The sequence below is a fragment of the Oratosquilla oratoria genome, chromosome 38 (assembly GCF_046742065.1).
Source record: "Oratosquilla oratoria isolate Oo_2021 chromosome 38, ASM4674206v1, whole genome shotgun sequence".
NCBI classification, from domain to species: domain Eukaryota; kingdom Metazoa; phylum Arthropoda; class Malacostraca; order Stomatopoda; family Squillidae; genus Oratosquilla; species Oratosquilla oratoria.
The window spans coordinates 46,308,216-46,332,661 of NC_134814.1; the positions used below are offsets into that span (position 1 = coordinate 46,308,216).

Sequence of the window (24,446 nt, forward strand, 5' to 3'; positions counted from 1 at the left end):
CGCTTCTTTCAATCTACATTCTACCTCCACCCCCACTCCTCCCTTTCCTGTCACATTCGCACCCAAGTATCTGAAACTATCCACTTCCTCCAGTTTCTCACCTTTAATGCTCACTTCCAGCCTACTGTCACTCTCTCCCCTTGTACATCTCATCACCTTACTTTTGCCCACATTTATCTTCAGCCTCCTTCTTTTACACACCTTCTCAAACTCTGTCACTAACTTCCTCGATCCCTCCTCTGATCCTGCTACAAGCGCAGTGTCGTCAGCAAACAACAACTGGCTCACCTCCCACTTTTCTCCATTTTCTTTAATCATCTCCAACCCCTGACCCACTACCCTTGCATTCACCTCTCGCACCACCCCATCCATGTAAAGATTGAACAACCAGGGCGACATAACACATCCCCGACGAAGTCCCACCTTTACCTCAAACCATTCACTCTCTCCATTTCTAATCCTAATGCAAGTTCTACTACTCTCATAAAAACTCTTGACTGCTCTTAACAGCTTTCCTCCTATCCCATATATCTGCAGTACCTCCCACAGTGCCTTCCTGTCTACCCTGTCGTAAGCCTTTTCCAGATCCATAAAAGCCAAAAAAAAAAAAAAAAAAAAAAAAAAAAAAAAAAAAAAAAATACGTACCTTTTCCCATAGCTTTCTCACACATCTGCCTTACCACAAAGATCTGATCTACACATCCCCTACCTGTCCTAAAATCACACATTTCCTCACCAACTACTCCCTCCGTTCCTCTCCTAATCCTCTGAATCAAGACCCTCCCATAAGCCTTCCCAACTACACTCAACAAGCTGATCCCTCTGATACTACTACACTCACACTCGTCCCCCCCTCCCTTGCAAAGCGGAACTACACAGGCATCCCCCAGTCCTCCGGCACTCCACCCTCTCTTAAACAAATACTAAATAACCTCACCAGCCAGTCCACCACAACTGCACCTCCCTTCTTCAGACACTCTGCACGGCATCCATCCAACCCAGGTGCCCCACCCGCTCTCATCATCTCAACGGCTGATCTCACTTCATCCTTCCCTATTTCTCCTCCATTTTCCTCACTCATCACTCTCATTTTCTTAGCGCTTCCCACTGCAACTACCTTTCCCTCCCTATCCTCCTTCACATTTAACAACTCCCTAAAATACTCTGCCCACCTTCCTCTCACTGCCTTCTCTTCCATTATCATCTCTCCATCTGCACCTTTTACCTTTTCTTCTCTACTTGATTCGCCTCCTCCTCCTCTTTTAATTTCCTTCCAAAACATCTTTTTATTACTTTCAAAATTTTCTGTCATACTCTTTCCCCATTTTACATCTGCTCTCCTCTTTGCTTCCTTTATCTTATGCTTAACTTCCTTTCTCTTTACTTTGTACCTCTCATACGATTCCCTCGTCCTAATTTGTAGCCAATCTATGAATGCCTGCTTCTCTTCTACACCCTTCTTTGCTTCCTCATCCCACCACTCACTACCCTTCTTTCTATTTCCTCCCGCCCTCCTTGTTCCACACACCATCTTTGCACACCTTATGGCTCCCTTCTTGAACCATCCCCATTCCTCCTCCACTCCTAGTTCTACTCTATCCTTTACTCTCTCCCACTCCTCTCTCAACTTCTTCCTATACTCATTCTCATTTTTTTCCTCATTTAAGCAGTTCACTCTTAGTACCTCCCTACCTTTTGCCCTTTTCCTTTCTCCATCTATTCTCCACTCTCAATTTACCTTCCACCAGGAAATTATCTGATATTCCCCCACTCTCTCCCCTTAGCACATGTACATCCTTAACCCTTCCTACCATACTCCTGGTCACCACTATATAGTCCATTAACGCTCTATCTGCCACCCTTCCATCCACCACTCTCTCCCATGTGTACTTATGCTTGACTTTCTTCTTAAACACTGTATTTGCTATCATCAACTCTCTTTCAAGACACATCTCCACCATCAATTCTCCACTACGATTTTTACCTGGAACTTCATATTTTCCAATCACTCCGTCAATTGGTTCATTTCCTACCCTAGCATTTAGGTCTCCCAATACAACTACATTGACATTTCTCCCTAATCCCTCTATGCACTCATTTATATCCACCCAAAAAGCCTCCCTTTCCTCTACGCTCTTCTCACTACCAGGCCCATACGCACTTACAAAAACCCACATCTCCTTTCCCAGCTTCTTCTTCATCCACATCAACCTTGATGACACTTCCATTCCACTACCCGCTTACTTATCTCTTCTCTTACTAGTATAGCCACCCCTTCTCTCCCTCGTCCCCTCTTCACTCCTGAGTACCTCCCAGCTACACTCCCAAACTCACAGTTTCCCTTTCCTTTCATTTTAGTTTCACTCAAAGCCAGTACATCCATCATTCTTCTCACAAACATACTGCCTATCTCTTCCCTTTTACTCTCATCTGTACCACATCCACGAACATTAAAAGAGCCAAACCTTAGGGTACTGGTTGGAAAGCTCCCAGACCCTCTTATGCCTTTACTTTCTTTTTTTTAGGAATATCCCCTTTTGGAGCTACAGGTAGTAGGACTCCTAATCCCATCCCCCATCCCTTTTTTTTTGTCGCCTTTTACGACTCAAGTGGAAATACTTGGTGGCAGTATTCTTTTGCCCCCACCACAGGGTAGGTAGGCGAAAAAAGGAAATGAATATTCAGAGAAATGGTACAGGACAATAACAAGGGGTTGGGGGACAGCATAACGGAGGGACAGTCGTAGTATAAAAGTGTCATCATTTCTCTATGTACAGACTTTTCCTCCATCACAGACAAAATGATGTGTGGCTCTGGTCCGTAGGGGCGCCCCATATAGACCCTAAAGTATCAACTGCATGCTACTCTGCCACAATAGCATGTAGCCAATACCCCAGACGGGAAGGGAAGGTGTGGTTCATATAAAACATTGTTTGAAAAAAATGTACGTCCTTTTGAAAACGTAAATATGTGAGTCTCAAGCAAACCAATGAAAATTTTGATAAACAGAAACAGCACGAATTCTAGATACTACCAAAATGACTAATACACGGGGGGGAATGCGAAATTTCCAATAATAGAACTGATCGAATATAATAACTTACACACACACAAACACACACACTCGACCGCGCAGTAGTAGCGTTCGCAGCAGCCACTACGGCGGTCGGAGTTCGAATCCCGCCCAGGGCTGAAATAATTTCAGTATCGCTGCTCTGCTAGTCTTTACATCCTTTCAGCATCTTATAAAATGGCAATTACTTCTTTTTCTCAGTTCTCCTATTCGTGCAGCCAACTGCGCAACACGTTCGAGGCACATGTGAAGCAACAGTACCGTATGTTTTGCGAAATAAAAACTATTTCTTGACTACATAGATGCGCGCACATCGTTTCAATGTAAACAAAGGGAACACGTTTAGCTGTTGAGGTACATAATTTGCAAAACTGATAAAAAAAAAATCATGCATTTCTGAGTACCACCCCTTCTTACACAGATGCTCCTGAAGATCTTAACCCAGTGAAAATTTGTAATCAAATTGTTCAAGATTATATTCGTGATAAATTCAATATCCACAAAAACCATACGAGTGATTAGAATAAAAAACTAGTGTGACGTTTGATCATAGTGTGGTGAACAAAGTCCCCCACATGTGCTTCGACGCGGTATTTTAGCTTATAGCATCGCTGCTGCAGAAGTGGAAGGGACAGGATATTTATATGTTGTGTAGAAATAGCTGGCCTTTGGCCTTGTGTTATATTTGTGTAGGTTAATTCTATATTACTCCTGTACTACATGCATATATATCCTCATGAAAGCACAACCTAGGCCCTGCCGAGCCATGTTTCGGTCAGGATGAGTCGTGTGCTTCTTTAGCGTACGCATGAAGAGTATATAAGGACGCCATATTTGGGTGTCCAGCTAACCGGACAATGGGTCGTCCTTGGAGACTTTAATCGCCTAGACGCCCTGTAGGAAGATGGCTACCCCACTCCTCACCAACCATAGCCTCACAGCTGGATCTGGTTGACCTAGTCCTTCTCAACAACGGCAGTCACACCAGGATCCCTGATGTCTCGTCCCACAGTACGTCAGCCATTGATCTCTCCTTTGTGTCCCCAAACCTAGCTGGAGCGACGGACTGGTCCCCCCTGGATGACCCCCTTTCTTCAGACCATCTCCCCATACAAGTAACGATCCACCTGGCACCCACAACCTACCTACTTCCAGCAAGACAGCAGCTCAATCTAAATAAAGCAGATTGGAAAAAATACAAAGCATCAACTCCCAGTACTGTCCGGACCTCACAAGAACAGCGGATGATATCAATGCAGAATTTACTGAACTTCTGCTCATCGCAGCACGCCAAGCCATCCCACTGACGAGGGACCTCCAGGGTAGACGTGGACACCCCTGGTGGACTCTCTCGTGCAAAGAAGCGGTTCAACGGAAACGACGAGCCTATCAACGCTTCATGGAGGAAGGCTCCGACGCCAGTCACAAGGAAATGAAACAAAGTAAGGCACAATGCAAAAAGATCATTGCACAAGCCAAACTACAATACTGGGAAGACACCAAAGGGAAGGACGAAGACCTCGGTGCAGCCTGGAGGAAACTCAAGGTACTCAAGAGGCGTTACAACCCCCCCGACAGGAACCTGACCACCACAGACGGGAGAATCCTTCGCACACCTGAAGAAAAAGCCGAAGGATTCCTCCACCACTTCGGGAACGCCAGTAGCACGGATCACCTACCAGAAGCGCAGCAGAGCAGGCGCCGAGAAGAGGAAAGCCACATGGACCTCTCTCCACCAAAGGGCTCGGACACCCACCTTACATTGTTTGAACTTCGCAGAGCCTTGAGGGTCACCCAGGGTTCCACGGCATCCCCGGGAGCTGACGAAATCACCTACCCCCTACTGAGACATCTCCCTCCTCCACTCCAGGACACCCTCCTGTCTATTTTTAACAAATATTGGGCAGAGGTAATGGTCCCGGGTGCCTGGAAGGTAGCCACGGTCACCCCAATCCCCAAAACCAACAAGCCACGTCACATGGTGGCCAGCCACAGACCCATATCCCTCACCTCACACGCTGGGAAAATCTACAAGAGGATGGTCTTAAATCGCCTCACTCACACCATCGAGACCAAGGGTGCACTCCCGAAGCTTCAAGCAGGGTTCTGAAGAGGAAGAAGCATCAATGACCACATCGTGCGACTCGCAGAACATGTCCGTAAAGCCCAGTGGCAGAAGAGGATTCTGCACACCTGCTTCCTGGACATCGCCCGAGCCTTCGACACCGTATGGCACGCCAAACTTCTGCTGAAGCTTAAATCTATCGGAGTCTCCCCAGCGCTGTATTCCTTCGTTCGCTCCTTTCTCTCCGGCCGCTCAATAACAGTCCGCTGGAAGGGAGTCCTGAGCGGGCGAGTGCCTGTCGACATGGGAGTCCCCCAAGGCTCAGTAGTAGCACCCACTCTCTTCGCCCTAATGTTAGCCGACATCGGGAAAGGGCTGAGGAAGGACACCACCATTACCGCCTATGCCGACGATATAGCCGTATGGCGCCGATCAAGGCATAGACGTCCGAAGAAGGACTCTGCTCAGCACAAGGCAGAACTCCGCCTCTTCCAAAGTCAAGTAGACAGTGTTGTCCGCCACCTCGAAAACCTCGGCTTCCTACTCTCTCCAAATAAGACAGTGCACATGCCTGTGCACCTTCCTGGCTACAGCAGGGGCCATTACCCAACCTGGAACGTCCTCAGCATCTGCGGCACAGAAGTGCCCCCCTCACCCTCAGTCAGGTGCCTGGGCGTCATCTTTCAAAAAGATGGTCGCTGGACTAGTCAGGTCCAACAAGCCATAAATAATGCAAGACGTGCCCTTAACCTCATTAGGGCCGTCCGACACGAACCATGGGGGCAGCGGAGATAAACACTCATCCACCTCACTCAGAGTCTAGTCCGCTCCCGGCTTCTGTTTGGTGCAGCTTTGCACGACCTGCCGATGTCGGCCATCCGTCGCATGGCTACAGTCGAGTGCCAAGCACTTGCTAGGACTCGGACTCTCAACTTACCTTCCACCAAAAAAAGATCTAATCTTCCCCCACTCTCTCCCCTTAGAACATGTACATTCTGACAGTGTTCCAGCCCTTCTGAATGAACAGGGTTTAAGGGCAGATTTAAGGTCTAGAAAAACACTTAATTACACATACTTATACCAATGGCTTTTCCCCCTTACAAAGGAAGTAGCCAAATCAAAGCCATAAATTCACTCCCACCCATTTCATCGCCACATACTCCACTCCCATTCACCATCCCTCCTTCCCCCTTTTCTTGGTTCCTCCTGGATGATGGGTCATCCCTGCATCTCGCCCACTACATTGGGTCAGATCCAATGCGGCAAGAAGACACAGAGGCATGAATGATGACTTAATCATTAAATATGCTACTATAGTCTGTCTATGAGTGAAAAGTGCATAGAAACAGGGTCCTCACATGCGTGATGGCAGGGGACGCCCGGGACGGGGCATATGCTCGGGGGCGACAATTCCAGCCTGACTCGCCCACAAGTTTGACAAAATAATGATAATATAAAAAGAAGTCAAAGAAGCACTGAATATTTTACCGAAATCTACAATTTTTGCGTAAGAATGAAATAAACATGAAATATCAACCCTTATTATTTGCGCAGTAGGGACACTAAATTCAAAATTTAAAAACCGTTCGATTGTTTTGAAAGCCAGTGGCTAAAATGTCTACGTGAAAAAACGAGTAAGTTTAGTTCATTGCTTTCATTGAGAAATATTGTAAAGGATTCGTTAACCTTCGTGTTCAACTGAGACTTTTACTGAGGATATCAGTTGCCTCTTGTGAAAGGTCTTTCAGCAAATTGAAGCTCATCAAGACATACCTGAGGAGTCCCATGGGCCAAGATAGACTGACAAATCAAGCACTACTCAGCACTGAATCTGACACTGATTGATATGAACTTTGATGACATCATTCATGAATTTACCAGAATCAAAGTAAGAAAATTACTAAAGTAATACATGATCAATCATTATCTTCTGATCTTATTCCTATAGTAATTGTTTTATTTTGTTTGAGGAATGTTTTTTCTATGATGAACAAATGAATTATACGGTACAGACACCAAATACATTTTTATTATGTATACCGAAATCCTATAATCACGTTGCACAAATTAGGGTAATAGACAATAAGGGATGGTGGAGGTGGGAAATAGTGATGGGGGGGGGGGGAGCATCACTGAGAACTTTGCCCCGCGGCGACACTTGCCATGTAGGAGCTCTGCGTGGAAATTGTTTTTTTTTAACTTTGACTTATCTTCGCTGCCTTCATTATCATTTCGATTGAACTCCTGCCCTATTTTGCGTTTCTTATCTTGTTGCAACCGAAAGGACAACATTGACTCCCGTTCTTAGCCATAACCTACAGTACGTACTATCCTACGCCTGAATGGTCTTAATAATATAACGCAGGCTTCACTTTTTGCAGACTGACAACAATAGAAGGCTCGATCCAGTCTTTCTTTGAAATCAGTGGGAGAAACTTTAAAATCTGATAGGATTTGTTGTATACAAACGCAACTGTATACAACAACGTATTTCTTTTTTCTTTCACTACATTCTTTGGTATATGTATGTATGTACACTCTTCAGTGCATGATTCTTCGTACTTGTTGATGTCTGTGAAGACTTTTCAATCTCGTTTACTTACCGACCGTTGTGTTTATTAGTACAATATAAAGAGCGGAACAATATAGCAACTGCATGTTATCTTCATGCTTGAGCACTAACTACGTTTGTGGCACGAAATCTGTCCGATCGATTTCTAATAGTATGCTTAAGGTTATGTGTACACCTCGTTCCTAAGCAACGATTGCACAGCCAAGTTTGTCTATATTATGAACACTTCAACAACGTTAAATATGTTTAAAATTCTAATATATTTAGATGACCTTATAATTACATCCTATGACTTTTACTTTTTAATAATAGAAGTACTGACAAATATTCTAAAATCCCATGTATATTTGGATGACCTTATAATTACATCCTAAGACTTTTACTTTATAATAATAGAAGTACTGACAAATATTTTCATATTTTGTCATTACACAAAATAAAGCTCAATGACGTCATGAGTTTTTCTTTTTCAATTAATGCAAAATACGCGTTCACGTGATAGCGTTACCATTGTAGTAGGAGGACGATACTTGAGTTCATCATAGGGGAGTGTTATAATTTCAGAGACCCTCCAAAAATTGAGTTCCCCCAAATCCTTCAACAAATGCCCTTGTGGTTCTGAAATCCCAGTAAAGGCGTATTGATTGATGTCTGTTTTCTTTCTATTCCCATAATTCTCTCGTTCGTATTGGCGAACTCGCCACTAATGTGCAAGTCACTATCCTATCCCTGTACGGAGAGTTTTTTTTTAATTGCCTCTGATCCCTTTGCACTGGGACTTTCAAAAAGGGATTTTAAAGGTAAATTTTATACACCGGCACTTGACCACGAACTTAGCCGCTCTTCGAAATAAACGTAGATATCAGGGTTGCCAGATTACTGAAGCAGAAAAAAGCCAAAGGTAAAAAAAAAAAAAAAAAAAAAGGCCAAATGCACTACAGAAAAAGGCCAAAAATATGCAGTAAAAATGCCAAACATTTAATTATTACACTTCTCAATTCACCAAATACTATACGATATGTACTGAGCACTGAGATATGTCTACTGGAGTGGCGATCTGTGTATACGTAGTTCGTCAGTCCTCCGCCTGGGCAACGGGTGATGCAGTGGCCGCCATATTGGACCCCCTATGATTATATTGCGTACGAACTTAGATGTTCTATATATCTCAGTGGTACCAAGTAAAATATCATATGCATACAATGAATTAATGGTTCTTTATTTTTCATAAATAGTATTAAAAGTAACTCAAAAGTATGATAATTTGTTTCATAATCCTTTTAATGAGAAACAAAAATTAAATTAAATTTGTAGTTTTTTGCAGCATGCAAGTTTCATGGTTATTTTTTCCACAAACAATATAAAAAGTATAATCCTTTTCATGAGCAACAAAAAATAAGTCAAAATTATATTCTGCATTATAGCACCAGACTTTGGTAACCAAGGAAACATAACCAGTTTTCAGACATAGTCAATCACATCATCACATACATCATATTCATCTCCATACATATTTGCAGATGAAAATAAGCGGTACATATCAGGTGTGACCACAAAATTCCTGCAACACAAACCTCTGAAGTGAAGATGGTTCTGATGCGAATAATGGCATCTAGAGTTCTTGTACTCAGTCTGTTTCTTAATTTTGTTTTAACTATTGTAGCATGAGAAAATATACGTTCAACAACAGCATTGCTAACTGGTGTGACAAGACAGGACAATGCATATGTTGCTAGGTCTATAAAAGATTTGTTACCAAGTGTATCATAGCGATTACCTACTATCCAGAACTGAACAGAGTCATCTGGTATTTTGTTGTCAAATACTGCCTCTTCAACCCAGTTTACATGTAATACATTCCTATACTGCTGTTCAATGGCATTATATTTATGTGCTCGTAAGGTAGGGAATGGTAGATCCTTACATGGCACCCTTGCTGTTTGACTCAAAATTTTTGATGGGTGAAGACTACTGAGACCCTTGTATATGTTCCTCGTAGTAGGCAGACGTTTCTCAACTTGCTTGATGGCCTCCACGAGAAAGCTGTAACATCGAGCCTTGACGTCCTGAACTTTTGTTTCACCACTAACTTGATGCATCTCGATATACATCTCCACTTCCATGGCAAAGTGAGCTCCAAAATCTATTTCGGATATAACTAATTCACTTCCATCTGGGCTGAAAACTCTTGCCCGTAGACTATGATGTTGAGCAAGCTCACTTTCCATGCTCTGAGGATCGGCATCCGTGGCTTGAAAATATGAGTTGACGCGTTCAAACTCCATAACAATGGGTGTGACACAGTGAAAATACCAATAGTTGATTGGGTCATTTAGGATCTCAGAAATCATACGTGCCTTATACCTGACATCAGCTCCACTAGCCTGCTCAGCACACATGAAGTATGCCTTCAGTTCTTCCCAGTTCATCAAGATGCTGTACATTACTTTCCCGCGTACTAGCCATCTGGTCTGAGAAACTTGCTGAAATGGCAGCGAGGTTCCTTTTCTTTCTTCAGTTGGGTCCATTATGCTAAACAATTGTTTGTAAGCTGCCCTCCTTACTGTACTCTTGGAAAACCATTTTCATATTTCTGAAATTAAAAATCCCAAGCATGAAGGCAGCTTCTCAAATGCATGCTTCACACACAGTGCTAGAGTGACAAATACATTTTACTTGCACAAAATCTGGAGACTCCTGCTGTATTCGGGTCCAAACAGTTATTAACTCCAATCATAACTGAGGCCCCATCACTTGCAAAACCAATGCAGTTACCAAGTTCTAAACCTAGATTTGTAACAGCAGCTTTAATGACAGTGAATTATGCTTCCCCTGTTGTGTCATTGACAGGAATAAGACCAACAGACTCTGATACTATATGTCTGTACTTGAAAAAGCGGTAACAAGCGAAACGTCGTATAACAATAAAGGTTTCGATCTCACGGTGTTGATTCTCACTCTTACTTGGATTAGTTTTGTCTTAGGAGGTGGCGAATGAACTCAGTATTCAACTCACTATTATCAGATGAGCTTACTGAAACCAAATGGAATATATTTAAGCCACATTCTAAAAAAAAAAGCAAAAAAAAAAAAAAAAAAGCCAGATTCAGTAATTTAGGCCAAACTAAATATCCTTAGGCCAAATGCTTGAAAAAGAAGCCAAAATTGATGTTTTTGGCCTAAAAAAAAGGCAAATCTGGCAACCCTGGTAGATATCCCCAACTTGGATGTCCGTTTCATAATCAGAAGGTTGCATTTTTGTATTAAAAAAAAAAAAAAAAATGCCCATGAAATAAGATATTGACATTTGGCAATACCACGTGGATGGTACAGTTACTGCCACGCCAGTGGAAAAGTCATTACAGTTTTATTTTGTGACATGTGGATATACAGTATACTGTATAAATATCGAAATTCTTAAATGACCATGATTCATAAAATTATCAAAATTGAAATTATGTCTACTGTATAGCTTATCCATGAAGCAGCATTTTATCACATCTTTCGAGCCTCAGGGTTCATTGCAGGAAGATGTCTTAAAAACACAAGTAGAACTATATATGGCATTACATTATTTCTTGTTTATTCAAGTATCGTAAACTTCCGTAAAAATAATTAAGTTACTCTTACTTATAGTTTTACTTTTTTGTTAATAACAGGAGAAAATATATTCAAATTACTGGTTATCTCTCCTATCTAATTGATAAAATATGGATTTATGTCATGTCACGTCTATAAAAAAAAATTGGAACGTTTGTTGTAATTGTTTTTATTTTTGACGCGAGGCGTAGGATGTCGGCGGTGATCTATTGCTGTGGACGGGTAGTATTTGATTACACATTTTCTCTTCTTTTTTTTCTCACAATTTGGTGGTGACTGCCTCCTACACTTTTACCGTATATACCACCTGCTGCTATGTCTTTCTCCTGGACTCTGCGTCGGACACAGAAGCGAAAGTTTGAATCCTACTTTCCAGAAAATGTCAAGGAAGTTGCCGGTAGTATTGCCAGTACAAGCAAAGAGCTAATTCAGCATCAGAGACAGGGATACCGTTTTGTGGGAATTTTCCACAAATTTGTGGGAGAAATTTGCTCACATGGGATGTTTTGTGGGAGGACTTTAACACCTCAATATCTGTGGGATTTTTTGTGTGGATATTTTGCATTTTTGTTGGAGGTCTCATGGGAATTTTGATTTTTGTGGAATCTTTATGGGATATCAAGTAAATGTTAAAATAATAGGGCAAAAGTACATACACAGCTAAATAAGGCAAGACACCCCGTCAATTTTCAAATATGTATCAGCCAAGTATCAACAGAAACGGTTATAGCTGGCCCGGGCCTGGCGGTGGGGGGTGGGGTGGCATTGGTGTTCTCATAAATTCGTATTTCGTGTTGCCACTCCTTATGTTTTCCTTCTAGATCTAGTATTTTTTGCTTTGATCTTGGAGTCTTGTTTTTTTTTTCTGAAAACACCACAAATCTTGTAGTTTTTCATTAACCAAGATAAAAATGTGACAAGTGCCCTAAATTTGTAGATAAATAGGCACTGGTAAAGAAATTAAGACTACCGAATACCGATTATATTCTAGCTAAGTCTACCCTAATACGGAAAACATCACATTTAATCTTTATTGCTTAATGTCAAGTTATATGATGTATGTATACGTACAGAACCTATAGAGGTAAAGAAGGAGAACGTTTTGCACCTCTCACGGGACCACAAGCGTGATTTCACATTGAGCGTGTGAGAGCGGACAGAGGAGAGTAGGACCAGCGTACAGAACGAATTACGAAATTTGAATTGAGTGCGCAGTAAGACTCGGACGTACCAAACGTAGACCTAGTGACGACATACAGTTTACATAAAGTAGGTGGACAGGAACAATCACTTTTTACCATTTAGTATCTCTAAGGGATGCAAAAGCAGACACCATTTATATAACTGTCAAAAACTGTTTGATGGAACATGGATTAGATGTTAACAAATTGATAGGTATAGGCACAGATGGGGCAAATTCAATTTTAGGTTGTCATCACTCATAACATTGAAGAATGACAACCCTGAAATAACTTATTAGATGTGTGCGTCATTCCCTGCATCTGGCTGCAAGTAAGGCATGTGAAAACCTCCCCACTGTTCTTGATTTTTTAGTTAGAGACACACACATGGTTCTCTAATAGTCCATATAGGATCGACAAATATACAGAGTTGTATAAAGTTCTTGAGGATCGTGTACCCGAGAAAGTGCCTGGGTTAGTTAGCACACGTTGGTTGTCCCGTTTGGAGGCAATCAGTGTTATCCTTGCTTGATCAAAGGGACTCCCTAAAACTGCATTTTGAAATGTGCGAAACAAGGAGCGTTGCTACACAGCAAAACAACTAATCCAAGCATACAATGATCATCATAATAAGTTGTACCTTTTATATGTTCGGAAAGTACTTAAGGAGGTGGTGAGAGTCAACACACTTTTCCAAGGGCAAAATGTTGAGGTAGCTAAACTTACTGAAGACCTGATCGATATGTATCATAATATTATGCATATGGTGGTAGAATCAGCTCACTTATCAAAATGTGTCAAAGATCTCCCTTCTTTAAGATTTCAGAATTATATTTTGCCTTTGAATGCTATCAATTTTGGTTATGAATTCAACACATTTGCAGACTCTTGTACCTTAACCAATAAAAAGTTGATTAACGTCAAAGAGAAATGTAAATATTTTGTACTTGAGTTGATTAATCAAGTGCAGCTGCGCCTGTCAGATAATGTTGACACCCTATTTCTTTTACAGAAATTGTATCCTCGTGTAGCCACTTCTCAAATCAAGGGTTCTATTGCAACTATTGCTTCCAGGTACAGATCTATAGTCAGAGATATAGATGAACTAGAAAATGAATGGTGGTGTACTTAACCTTGAGCAATGGCCAAAATCATATTTGGAAAGCAGTGTTGCATTTTGGGAAGAGGTATATGAAAAACTAGATTCTGCAAGTAACCGGAAGTTCCCAAATATTTCTGCCTTCGCCTTGGCATTATTGTCTTTGCCTTTCTCAAATGCAAATGTGGAAATGGTATTTTCGGTTATGAACATCGTGCACTCAAAAGGAACAAATTTAGTGTAAAATCTGTTGAGGCTATTTTGCAAATTAGGTATGGCTTGTCTCTTCAGGGTTCATCTTGTGTTGACTTTATTCCCACTGAAGACATTTTAAAGAACTTTTTTGCTAAGGCTGAAGAGAAAACACGAGGAAATCAAGATATTGTTTATTTGGAAGTAGACATAGAATGAAATTGTGTTTTGAATTATTTTTTTTTATAATTTCAGTGTAGTTTTAGAAGAAATCATTTCAACTTAATTTCAATGTAAAAGACAATACTCTATTTTTATTCTGAATTATATCTTTCATACAAAAGTAAACTTTAAGTTACTGTAACTTCCAACCTATCATGATTAAACTGCTTACCATTATTTTTGTGTAGAATTTGATTAAATATATGTTGCAATGAACTTATTTGTGTTTATAATAATTCCTTTTTTGTGGAAAAAATGTGGGAATTCAGATTCCCTTGTGGGAATTTTGTAGGGAAAAACTCACTCATTTGTGGGAACTCCCATGGATCACAATGGCAACATGATCAGAGAAAGGACAATTGTAGTACCAGTTTAGATGATTCTGAGGTACAAGTTACATGTCTATCATGCTCTGATAATACCAGTAATAATGCAGACGAACTTTACGAGCTGCTGGCCAGTTATAGTAGTAGCGAGCTATCAGAGGAAAGTGAAATTGAAAATGATGCACAAACGGAAGTGTTGTTGCCTTACAAATCTTTAGACACTGAAACCTTGGAGAACTGGGCCATCAAACACCAGATTAAGCACTACGCTTTTAGAGACCTAGTTAAGATTTTCAATTTGATGCAAATTTGCCATCAGACCCTTGGACAATTTGTAAAACTCCATCAGATAGATAGACTTTATTTGGCAAAGAATCAATATTAGATACATGAAGTGCAGATAATGACAAGAACATAGTTCGAAATAATAATAATAATTGCAAATTGTCAAGGATAACACAAAAAGCATGTACACTTATTTCTATTGTGGTCCTCATTAGATTGTTATTCTACACTAAGTCACACAGACAACATAGTAGGGAGGTGGGGACCAGAGACAATATTACTAAAATGTTCGCAACACATAGGATATTGAGACCAAAAATTGAGCACCATCCTAATAAGGAACATTGCATTAAGCAAAGGAACAACAAAATAATGTTAAATTGTAACAAAACAGCTCGAGTGAGTACTATATCAGAGTAGTACTATTGTTATAGTTTTGTTAATATTACTAAAATGTTCGTAACACATAGGATATTGAGACAAAAAATTGAGCACCATCCTAATAAGGAACATTGCATTAAGCAAAGGAACAACAAAATAATGTTAAATTGTAACAAAACAGTATGAGTGAGTACTATATCAGAGTAGTACCATTAATGATATACTACCTTATTTTACAGCTGTATCAACATGTTATAGTGAATGCTACATTGCAGCTAGGGTCACCTATTAATTAATTATAAAAATTTACCTGAATTTCAGGACGGAGTGGTCAATTAGTATGAGCACTAGGAAGCAGTAGGTCTTACTGACCTGATAAAGAAAATCAGTGGGACTCGGGGTGAGTATTTTCATTTTGAATAAAATAACTCTCTCAGAGAGTTTCTTGAATCTGTTCCTGATGCAGAGTAGTCACAACAGTTTCCTTGAAAATAAATTGTCATGGAATTCCACTATCACTATGTAAGACAGAACAGTGGGAAGCAATTTTGGCCAATCTTTATCTTAATTCGGACAATTTATAGTTTCACCCAACCAACGATTTTGTGATGTGGCTTATGTGTTTCTGGTGAGAAACGTTGTGATATGAACGATGGTGTGAATCATTTCCGTTGTAAATGTGTACTTTTAAAGTAATGAGTTATTGAATTTATGCACTTATGCCTACAATACATCTCCTCTCCAACGATCTGGGGGGACCTGTGGGAAATCGGGGTTTTTGGGTGGGGGGCACTAATAAATCGAGTAATGCGCATTGCATAACATGTCTACAATCAACAAGAAGACATCAAAAATACATGAAAATACATAAATTTCACCTTTGAGGGCGGGAGTGCCGCTGGCTGATGCCACCACTCCAATGTTATTATTGAGCCGTGTTACCAACGAATCACTAAATTTCTCGAAGTTAGTTTCACCCAACCAATGTTTTTCTTATGTGGCTTATGTGCTTCTGTTGAGATATGTTGTGTCGTGATTGATGATGTACATCATTTCCATCGCAAATGTGTAGTTTTCATGTAATGAATATTTTGATAATATAGTTTCACCCAACCAACGATTTTGGCCAGTGTTGCCACATTTATGATTTTTCTGCTTCATTTACCCAAGCCTATCAGAATGCCTATGCTATCACAGGTTGAGGTTAGGTTAGGTTACGTTACGTTACGTTACGTTACGTTACATTAGGTTTGGTTAGGATAGGTTAGTTTACAGTTAGCAGGTTAGGTTAGTTTACGGTTAGCAAGTTAGGTTATGTAAGATTTGGTTAGGTTAGTTTACGGTTAGCAACTCTTAAGTGGGCTGAGTGGCCTTCGCTAAATGTAGCAGATATAGCGAGAATTTTTTTGATTTGTTGGTAACACTCCTGAACAACATGGCTGCATGCGTTAGCTGACCCTACTCCCGCCCTCAAAGGTGAAATTTATGTATTTTCATATATTTTTGATGTGTTCTTGTTGATTGTAGACCTGTTTTGCAATGTGCATTACTCGATTTATTAGTGCTCCCCACCCAAAAACCCCAATTTCCCACATTTCCCCCCAGATCGCTGGAGAGGAGATGTAGGCATAAGTGGATAACTTTAATAACTCATTACTTTAAAAGTATGCATTTGCAATGGAAATAATGTACACCATCATTCATATCACAACATTTCTCACCAGAAACACATAAGTTACATCACAAAATCGGTGATTGGGCCCTTAATTCAGTTTTGCACTGATAATGAAACAATTATTTCAGAACCAGCACCAGTGGGCATATTTTTAGGGGTTTCTAAACTAAACCTAAAAGTATGCAAGAATATTTACAATTTTTTTAGTAGAAATGCTTGATTTAATTAAGGGGTCTAAACTCACTGTACGTATCCAGTCTTTTATCTGTAATGTTCTCGCTTGCCAATTTTTAAAATATATTAAATCACATTCTAGTTACAGTTGTTGTTGTTGTTGTCGTTCCCTAGACTGTCTGTCCGAGCAGTCCCGTCTCCCCAAGGAAGGCCACAGCCGAAACTGGGTTTTCCCACAAATCCTTTATAGAGTGTATGTTGTGTTGTTTGCGTGCATGATTGTGTATAATGCAGTCTTCCATTATGTGTTGTATGGTATGGGGTGAAGTGTTACATCCTGGGCAGCTGTTCACAACACGGTCGTCCTGGAGCTGCAACGTCTACGTCGTGGGACCACCCCCCAACCCCAAGAGTTGGGGGCCAATCAGCAGCAACCACCCCTGGCCATCAGCTCTACGCAGATGGCACCGATCCCCAAAGAGGAGCTACACCAGTATGAAGTTAAACCAAGAGGTACTTGTGTCAGTAATTTCAGTATATTAAGACAAAAGAAGGTATGAAAACATATGAAGGATAATGATACCCAAAAAGTATGTATGATATACATACCTTTCAGTATCATACATGTTCAGCTGTAACACTTGACCTTGTACTGTACTTGTATCAATAAGGTTTATTTTCTCTATATTTACTGTTTCCTTTCAAGAAATTTGCCTAAACTTCTTTTATAAAGTATTTTCATTTTTTTATTTTGTATTTGCAAAACTATGTATGTAAAAAAAATCTTCCATTATATATTTTTTATTAGGTTTGATATCATTTACAAAGGTTATTTCAACCTTTGTTTTATTAAAGTACAGTATTTTTGTTTTTGAAATGTACTTATCACTTATTTGGAAAGATATATGTTATGCCAAATGTCTTATAGATTTTCTTTTTTTTTATACTGAATTTTCTTCAATATCCTTTCAAAAAGTTTGTCTCTACTTCACTCTACTTATAAAGTATTAATGAAGAGGTCAAACATAGGAAAGCTACACTATAACATATATATCTATTATTTGATATAAACCAGTTATAATGATATAAGTCTACTCAAGATTGGAGCGTATGTGTGTTGTATAGGCTTTATAAAATATGTAGGCCCTAATCAGTTAAATACATGAAGAGGAGTCAGATTTGGTGGTGCCAAAAATAGAGGAGTCGGAGTCGGAGGTTTTGTGTTCCGACTCCACAGCCCTGCTCCTGCCCACTACCCCCGCATTCACCTCCCGAACCACCCCATCCATGTACACATTGAACAGTGAACAACCATGACGACATGATACACCCCCTTTTCCTAATATGATAGACAAATATAAAATAACGTAAGATTTAAAAATAAGGATATGTAATGCTGTTAATAAAGACCATTAACATAAAGTTTCCCTCAATGTATTTGCAGGGGTTTTGCTTGACAACTGAAACTTCCAAACCACAGAGGATGAAATTGGAAAAACCATCATGAAGTATTTGAAGAATATATCAGACAGATGTGGTGGTCGCCAGAGGTATTCAGATATCAATGCTACCATTAGTGACACATCATAGGCCTCCTTTATGTAAACATTAGTGTAGCTGGTACATATACACTAATTGTTGCTGCCCAATGCAGAACAGCTGGACCACTGCATACCATGATTAGGTTACATTCATAAGGAATGTCTGCCCTTTCTTTCATACCAAATAATATAATTATACTTTTGTTCACACCAAAGAATATGGATTTTGTTTAATTATACTTTTGTTCACACCAAAACAATATGGATTTGTTTAATTTAGGAATAATTGTGCCATGTACACTTGTACCCGGGTGTTTGTGTCCATGACCCTAATTCAGCTAACATTGATATTTGGCATCCTTGCAGTCGTGGATACAAAATGGAAATAAGTTGTTTTCAGCTTTACATCTTATATCCATGACTGAAGGTGCCACATGTTCAAATTGACTGGGAATTGATAGAAACACCTGTAGGTGAAGTCATATTCTGTAGTAATATTGCAATGTCTACCTTGGTCTGTTGTAGCAATATCAAAGCATTCAATACTTCTGTGGTAGAGGGGCAGTATAGCTGCTGTTTTTTTTTTTTACTTAATATTTGTTTCTTTTGAAAGCTACACATACACTGTACTTTTACAATTGTTTAATGGCTTAAATACTATATTTTGTTCAACACTGTGATATTTATCTGATATTTTCATATTTGAGAATATGAACTGAGAATATTTGATATTTTTGATACTGAAAAAGTACATAAACATATTATGTTTTATATATATATATATATATATATATATACATCAATGTGTATATAGTTCCTACTAGATACTAATCTACATACTTATATTCTCATTTTTTACTGCAGTATGTATTGTAATAGAAAATTTATGTATTCATATCTTAATAAAATCTACTTGTACATAATCAGGTGTGTTTTAGTTTGTGAGCTTCATCAGTATTGCATGATATCCACTTTAACATTTGACTGCATCGGTTAGATGTTTATCTGCATACACACTGGACTAAGTCGACTAGATGCTGGTAAGTGCATTGGACCAGTTGATATAGTTATTCATTTTCACATTTGACTGCATCAGTTAGACATCAATGCCTTTGATGGAGAACTACTTTTATGCCTACATGCCATGTGTATGATTCAGTACCAGACTAGGTGCCATGCACACTCACCCTTCATTCCTACTCCATAAACCTTTTACCATACCTGCTATACTTCTTGGTGCATTTAACAGATCCTGGAATGCATCCAAAAATATGTATCAGGTGTGGTAATAGGTTAAAGTGGGAGGGGTGAAGGGTGAGTGAGGTGGCATGTAGCCTGATACTGAGCTATGCACATGAAGCGTAGGCATAAAAGTAGTTTTCCATCAATGGCATCAATGTCTAACCAATGCAGTCAAATGTGAAAATGAATATCTATATCAACTGGTCCAATGCACTTACCAGCATCTAGTTGACTTAGTCCAGTGTGTATGTGGATAACTTTATTAGTCGGACCAATTCTGGGAATAAGAATTAACGGATGTGGCCCAATGTAGTGTAGGCCCAATTTAGGGTACCAGTTCATTGCCCCTGCCTTGGCCCAGCTTCTAGCCGACACAGTCCAGTGTACACTTGGATAATTTTATTAATCGGACTAACTCAGGACACCTGAGTGTACGTAATTGGCCCAATTTAGTATAGGCCCAATTTAGGTTTCCCAGTTAATTGTCCCTGCTTTGGGCCAGCATCCAGCCAAGATGTTGGGAAGCACAGCATTCCACACAGAAACATCAATTTGTGGATTTTTTTTTTTTTTTATAAAATGTTTAATTCAGCCTAATAACAATAATGAACTTAAGGCTAATTTTGATCAATGGGGATACAGAGACGGGTTACCATGAGCTCAGACGCAACCCTAGATACTACACTTGTAATGCTAAAATTTACCCATTCATTTATATTATTTAAATTGGTGTTTATGTTAGATATCCAGAGGTTATTTCAGCTTGTTAATTTCAATTAAGCGTACAGTAAATTCATAGGGTATAACCCCCCTCTTTCTCCTTGCCTACGTGATCAACGCACAGTTTTGCAATTAAAAAGTCCCCCCCCCTTTCTGCCCCTCCCGCTCCCTTTTGTCTTCGTGCCAAATGTTACCCATGTGCGTCATTGGTAGAAATGTTCGAAACAACAAAATTAAAGTTTTGTTTTTCAAAATTTACCATAATTACACACACACACACATTTATGTTGGATTCACAGCAAAGATTGGAACTCCGGAAAAGAAGTGCAATTTTCAGGGATCCAAACGAGGTAGTACCTTTGTTGTATTGGTACGGAAGGGGAAAGCTCGTGGTGTAGTGGGAAGGTGAAGAAAAATGAGAAAGAGAGGGATTACTGAGGAAAATGGAAGGGGACGAACGAGCCCCAGATGTTAGGAGGGGTGTAAAAAACATGGGGCAGAACACACAGACGAGGAACAAGGAAGCAGAGGTGTCAAAAGTAGAAATATAGATAATAGAAGCTCAATGTAAAGAGAAGATAATTGCTTTTATGGATTTAATGAGGGAGGAAGGTGACAACCTCCCCCAACTAGTAAATCTAGAGGAGAAACTAAAAAAAAATTAATGAAACATGGGAGATTAGGATAAACACTAATTACCCAAAGAGTTGATAGACTGGAAGAACTAAAGAAGGAGAATCAAAATATAAAGAAATAGAAGAATTAAAAAGACAGAAGTAAAAGATGAGAACGAGGAATTAAAGAATAATAAAATAAGAGTCCATAGCAAAAGAAGCACAAGATTGGAGAAAAGTCCAGCAGAACAACAAAGTTGTATTTAGAGATATAGTGACACAACAGATGAAAGAACAAACTCATGACGCAGTTATTAAAGTGATGAGAGAAAAGGAGAATATAGTAAGAGATTTAGCAAACAAAAAGAAATGCATAATATATTAGGGATGGAAGAGAAATATAATCCAAATAGGACCACAAGAATAAAAGAGGAAAAGGTAAACAAGATATTAGAAGTAGTTCAAGAGGATGAACAAGAAACAGGGAAAGAAATTGAAGAAATATATAGACTAGGGAAATATAATACAGATAAGACCAGACCAATTAAGATTAAATTCAGGTCACAAATGACAGCAGAGAATATCTTAGCAAAAACAGGGAAGCTAGCAGACAGTGATCAATATAAACAGGTATGGATATAAAGAGATGAATAAAGAGGAAAGAGAGGATGAGAAAACAAAAAGATTAGAAGCTAAGGAAAAAAATGAGAAGTACAGAGTCAGAAAAAGATAAATTCTATTAGAGAGTAGTGGATGTGAAAGTGATGAAATGGTTCACAGCAGAGAAAAACAGAAAAAAAAACATGATAGAAGTAGCAGAAAATTAAAAGTGTTTCACACAAACATAGATGGCTTAATAACAGGCTTGAAGGAACTGAATGAGTACCTGAGGGAAAAAGAACTGGACATAATAGGAATTGTAGAGACAAAATTGAAAGGTCCACTACCACCCAACAGTGTAGGACATGGTGCATATAATTATTGGATTAGAAACGGAGAGGTAAAACAAGGGGATAGAGTGTTCCTAAGGATATAAATGTGAGGAATGTCACATATGGAAAGAATAGAGATGATTATGATGGAAATGGAGGACAGGGATGGGAAGAGTAGGAAGTTTGTAATAAGTTATGTGCCTCCTAAAACGGCTTCGTGGGAAGAGAGAGAACACAAAAATATGTTAGAAGACACAAGGATAACACTAAATAAGATAATGGAAGATAGAGGAAGAATAGTTATAGTGGGTGACTTTAATTGTAAAGAAATCTGCTGGGAAGAGATGACAGTGAAGGATGGAGACGACCTATGGGGAAATGTAGTACTTGATATGGTTATAGAACATACAATGACGCAATGGTTACAAGAGAATACTAGGTATACAATTGAGGAAGAACCATCGAGACTGGACCTAATAATCACATCAGAACCCGAAATAGTGGACAAGATTGAACAATGAGTAAAAGTGACCACATATTGGTTGAACTGGAATTAAATGAGGAAAAATACATGGAAAAAACGAACAATATAGAAAGGGAAGATTGATGTATGCAATTTTTTTTTTTTTATAGAATAAGAGAATTATTTAAAAAAAACAGAATGGGAAAGGATATACAAGGAGGAAACAACAGTAGAAGAGAAATGGAATATTTTGACAAAAATATAAAGGAGTGGAAAAGTATGTTCCAATACAAAAAGAAAAAGAATATGTAAAGAGTTGGTACAACAAAAGATGTAGGGAGTTAAAAGACAAATGGAAGAAAGCTTGGATAAAATGGAAAAAAAGACAAAAGACCTGAAAAATGGAAAATATATAGTAGTTATAGAAATGAATATGTACAAGTGTACAGAGCAGAAAAGAGAAAATATGAAAAAGATGTCATAGAAAAATGTAAAGATCAACCAAAACTATTTTACAGATTAGTAAACAACAAACTGAAAAAAACAATAATTAGAGAAACTATGACAGGGAGTTCAATACACAGAGGAAATAGAAATGACAGAAACTATGAACAAGCATTTTAAATCAGTGCTTATGAGGGAGAACATACAACCTAGAGATATTGAGTGGGAGGAGAAAGTCACCCCTATGAAAGAGATAAAAGTAACAAGGAATGAAATAATGAATCACTTGAGTAATGATGTCAGAAAATTGCATGGACCAGATGAAATGGCAAACTAGATTTTGAGAGAATGTAGGAGTGAACTAGCAGACAAAATACATAGTCTAATAAGCAGTTCATTAAAAGAAGGAAAAGTTCCAGAAGATTGGAAAAGAGCAAATATAGTACTAATATATAAAGGGGGAAACAAGAAAGACCCTACTAACTATATACCAGTCTCTCTTACAAGTATGATAGCTAAAATCTGTGAAAGAATGATCAAAACTAAATGGGTAAGGCATCTGGGAAAAACAATGTACTAAATCCAAGGCAATTTGGATTTCGACAAGGACGATCATGCATCACAAACTTAATGTGTTTCTATTCAAGGCTAATAGATGGATGGGCTGATTGTGCATTTCTAGACCTGAAAAAAGCTTTCAATTAGGTGCCATATAAGAAATTGTTAAAGAAATAAACTGCAGGAGGAATACAGGGCAAACTGCTAAAGTGGATGGAAGACTTCTTGCATAAAAAAAAAAAAAAAAAATGAGAGTGGTTATAAGAGACAAACACTAATTGGAATGAAGTGATTATTGGAGTTCCACAAGGAACAGTTCTGGCCCCAATAATGTTTGCTATATATATTAATGATATGGATAAAGGAATTGAAAGTTATATGAGCCTCTTTGCGGATGATGCAAAATTGTTGAAAAAAGTGAACACTGAAGAAGATTGTGAGTCGCTACAGAGTGATCTCAATAAAGTATGGGAATGGAGTAGGAAGTGGGAGATGGAATTCAATATTAAGAAGTGTAGTATAATGGAATTTGGAAGAAGCAAAAAAAGAATAGTGGGATCATATAAATTGGGAGAGGAAGAAATTAAAAAAAGAAAATGAGAAGGACCTGGGAGTCATTATTATGAATAATATGTCCCCTGAGAAACATATAAACAAGATTTTTGGAGAAACTTATAATTCAATAAGAACAATCAAAGTGGCATTTACATACCTGGACGAAGAAATGGTGAAGAAAATACTGGTCACTTTGATAAGACCAAAATTGGAGTATGCAGCGACGACGTGGTCACCAAGTACAAAAAAAAAAAAAAAAAAATGTATAACAAAACTTGAAAGAATACAAAGAGCAATTACGAAATTGGCACCAACACTCTCAGAACTATCATATGAAGAGAGACTAGCAAAACTTGAGCTACAGACATTAGAGCAAAGGGAAGAGAAGACTTGATAACTATTCATAGAATCATGAAAGGCATAGAAACTATTGATAGAGAGGATATAATAAAATGGGTAATAGAGATACAAGAGGACACGGAGAGAAAATCAAGAAAGACAATTCTAGAAGAGACCTAAAAAAAGAACAGCT

At 38.9% G+C, this 24,446-nt stretch overlaps 1 protein-coding gene across 1 annotated transcript; it reads left to right on the top strand.

Annotated features, from left to right (window-relative positions):
• Positions 1–5,441: 5,441 nt before the first annotated feature.
• On the top strand, positions 5,442–5,933 carry LOC143019920 (uncharacterized). Its single transcript, XM_076175896.1, has one exon. It carries the CDS (start codon positions 5,442–5,444, stop codon positions 5,931–5,933), a length of 492 nt encoding a protein of 163 aa, XP_076032011.1.
• The last annotated feature ends 18,513 nt before the right edge of the window (positions 5,934–24,446 follow it).

What these genes read in the sequence shown, in the direction of transcription:
- LOC143019920 (XM_076175896.1), top strand. Translation starts at nt 5,442, where the DNA reads ATGGGAGTCCCCCAAGGCTCAGTAGTAGCACCCACTCTCTTCGCCCTA.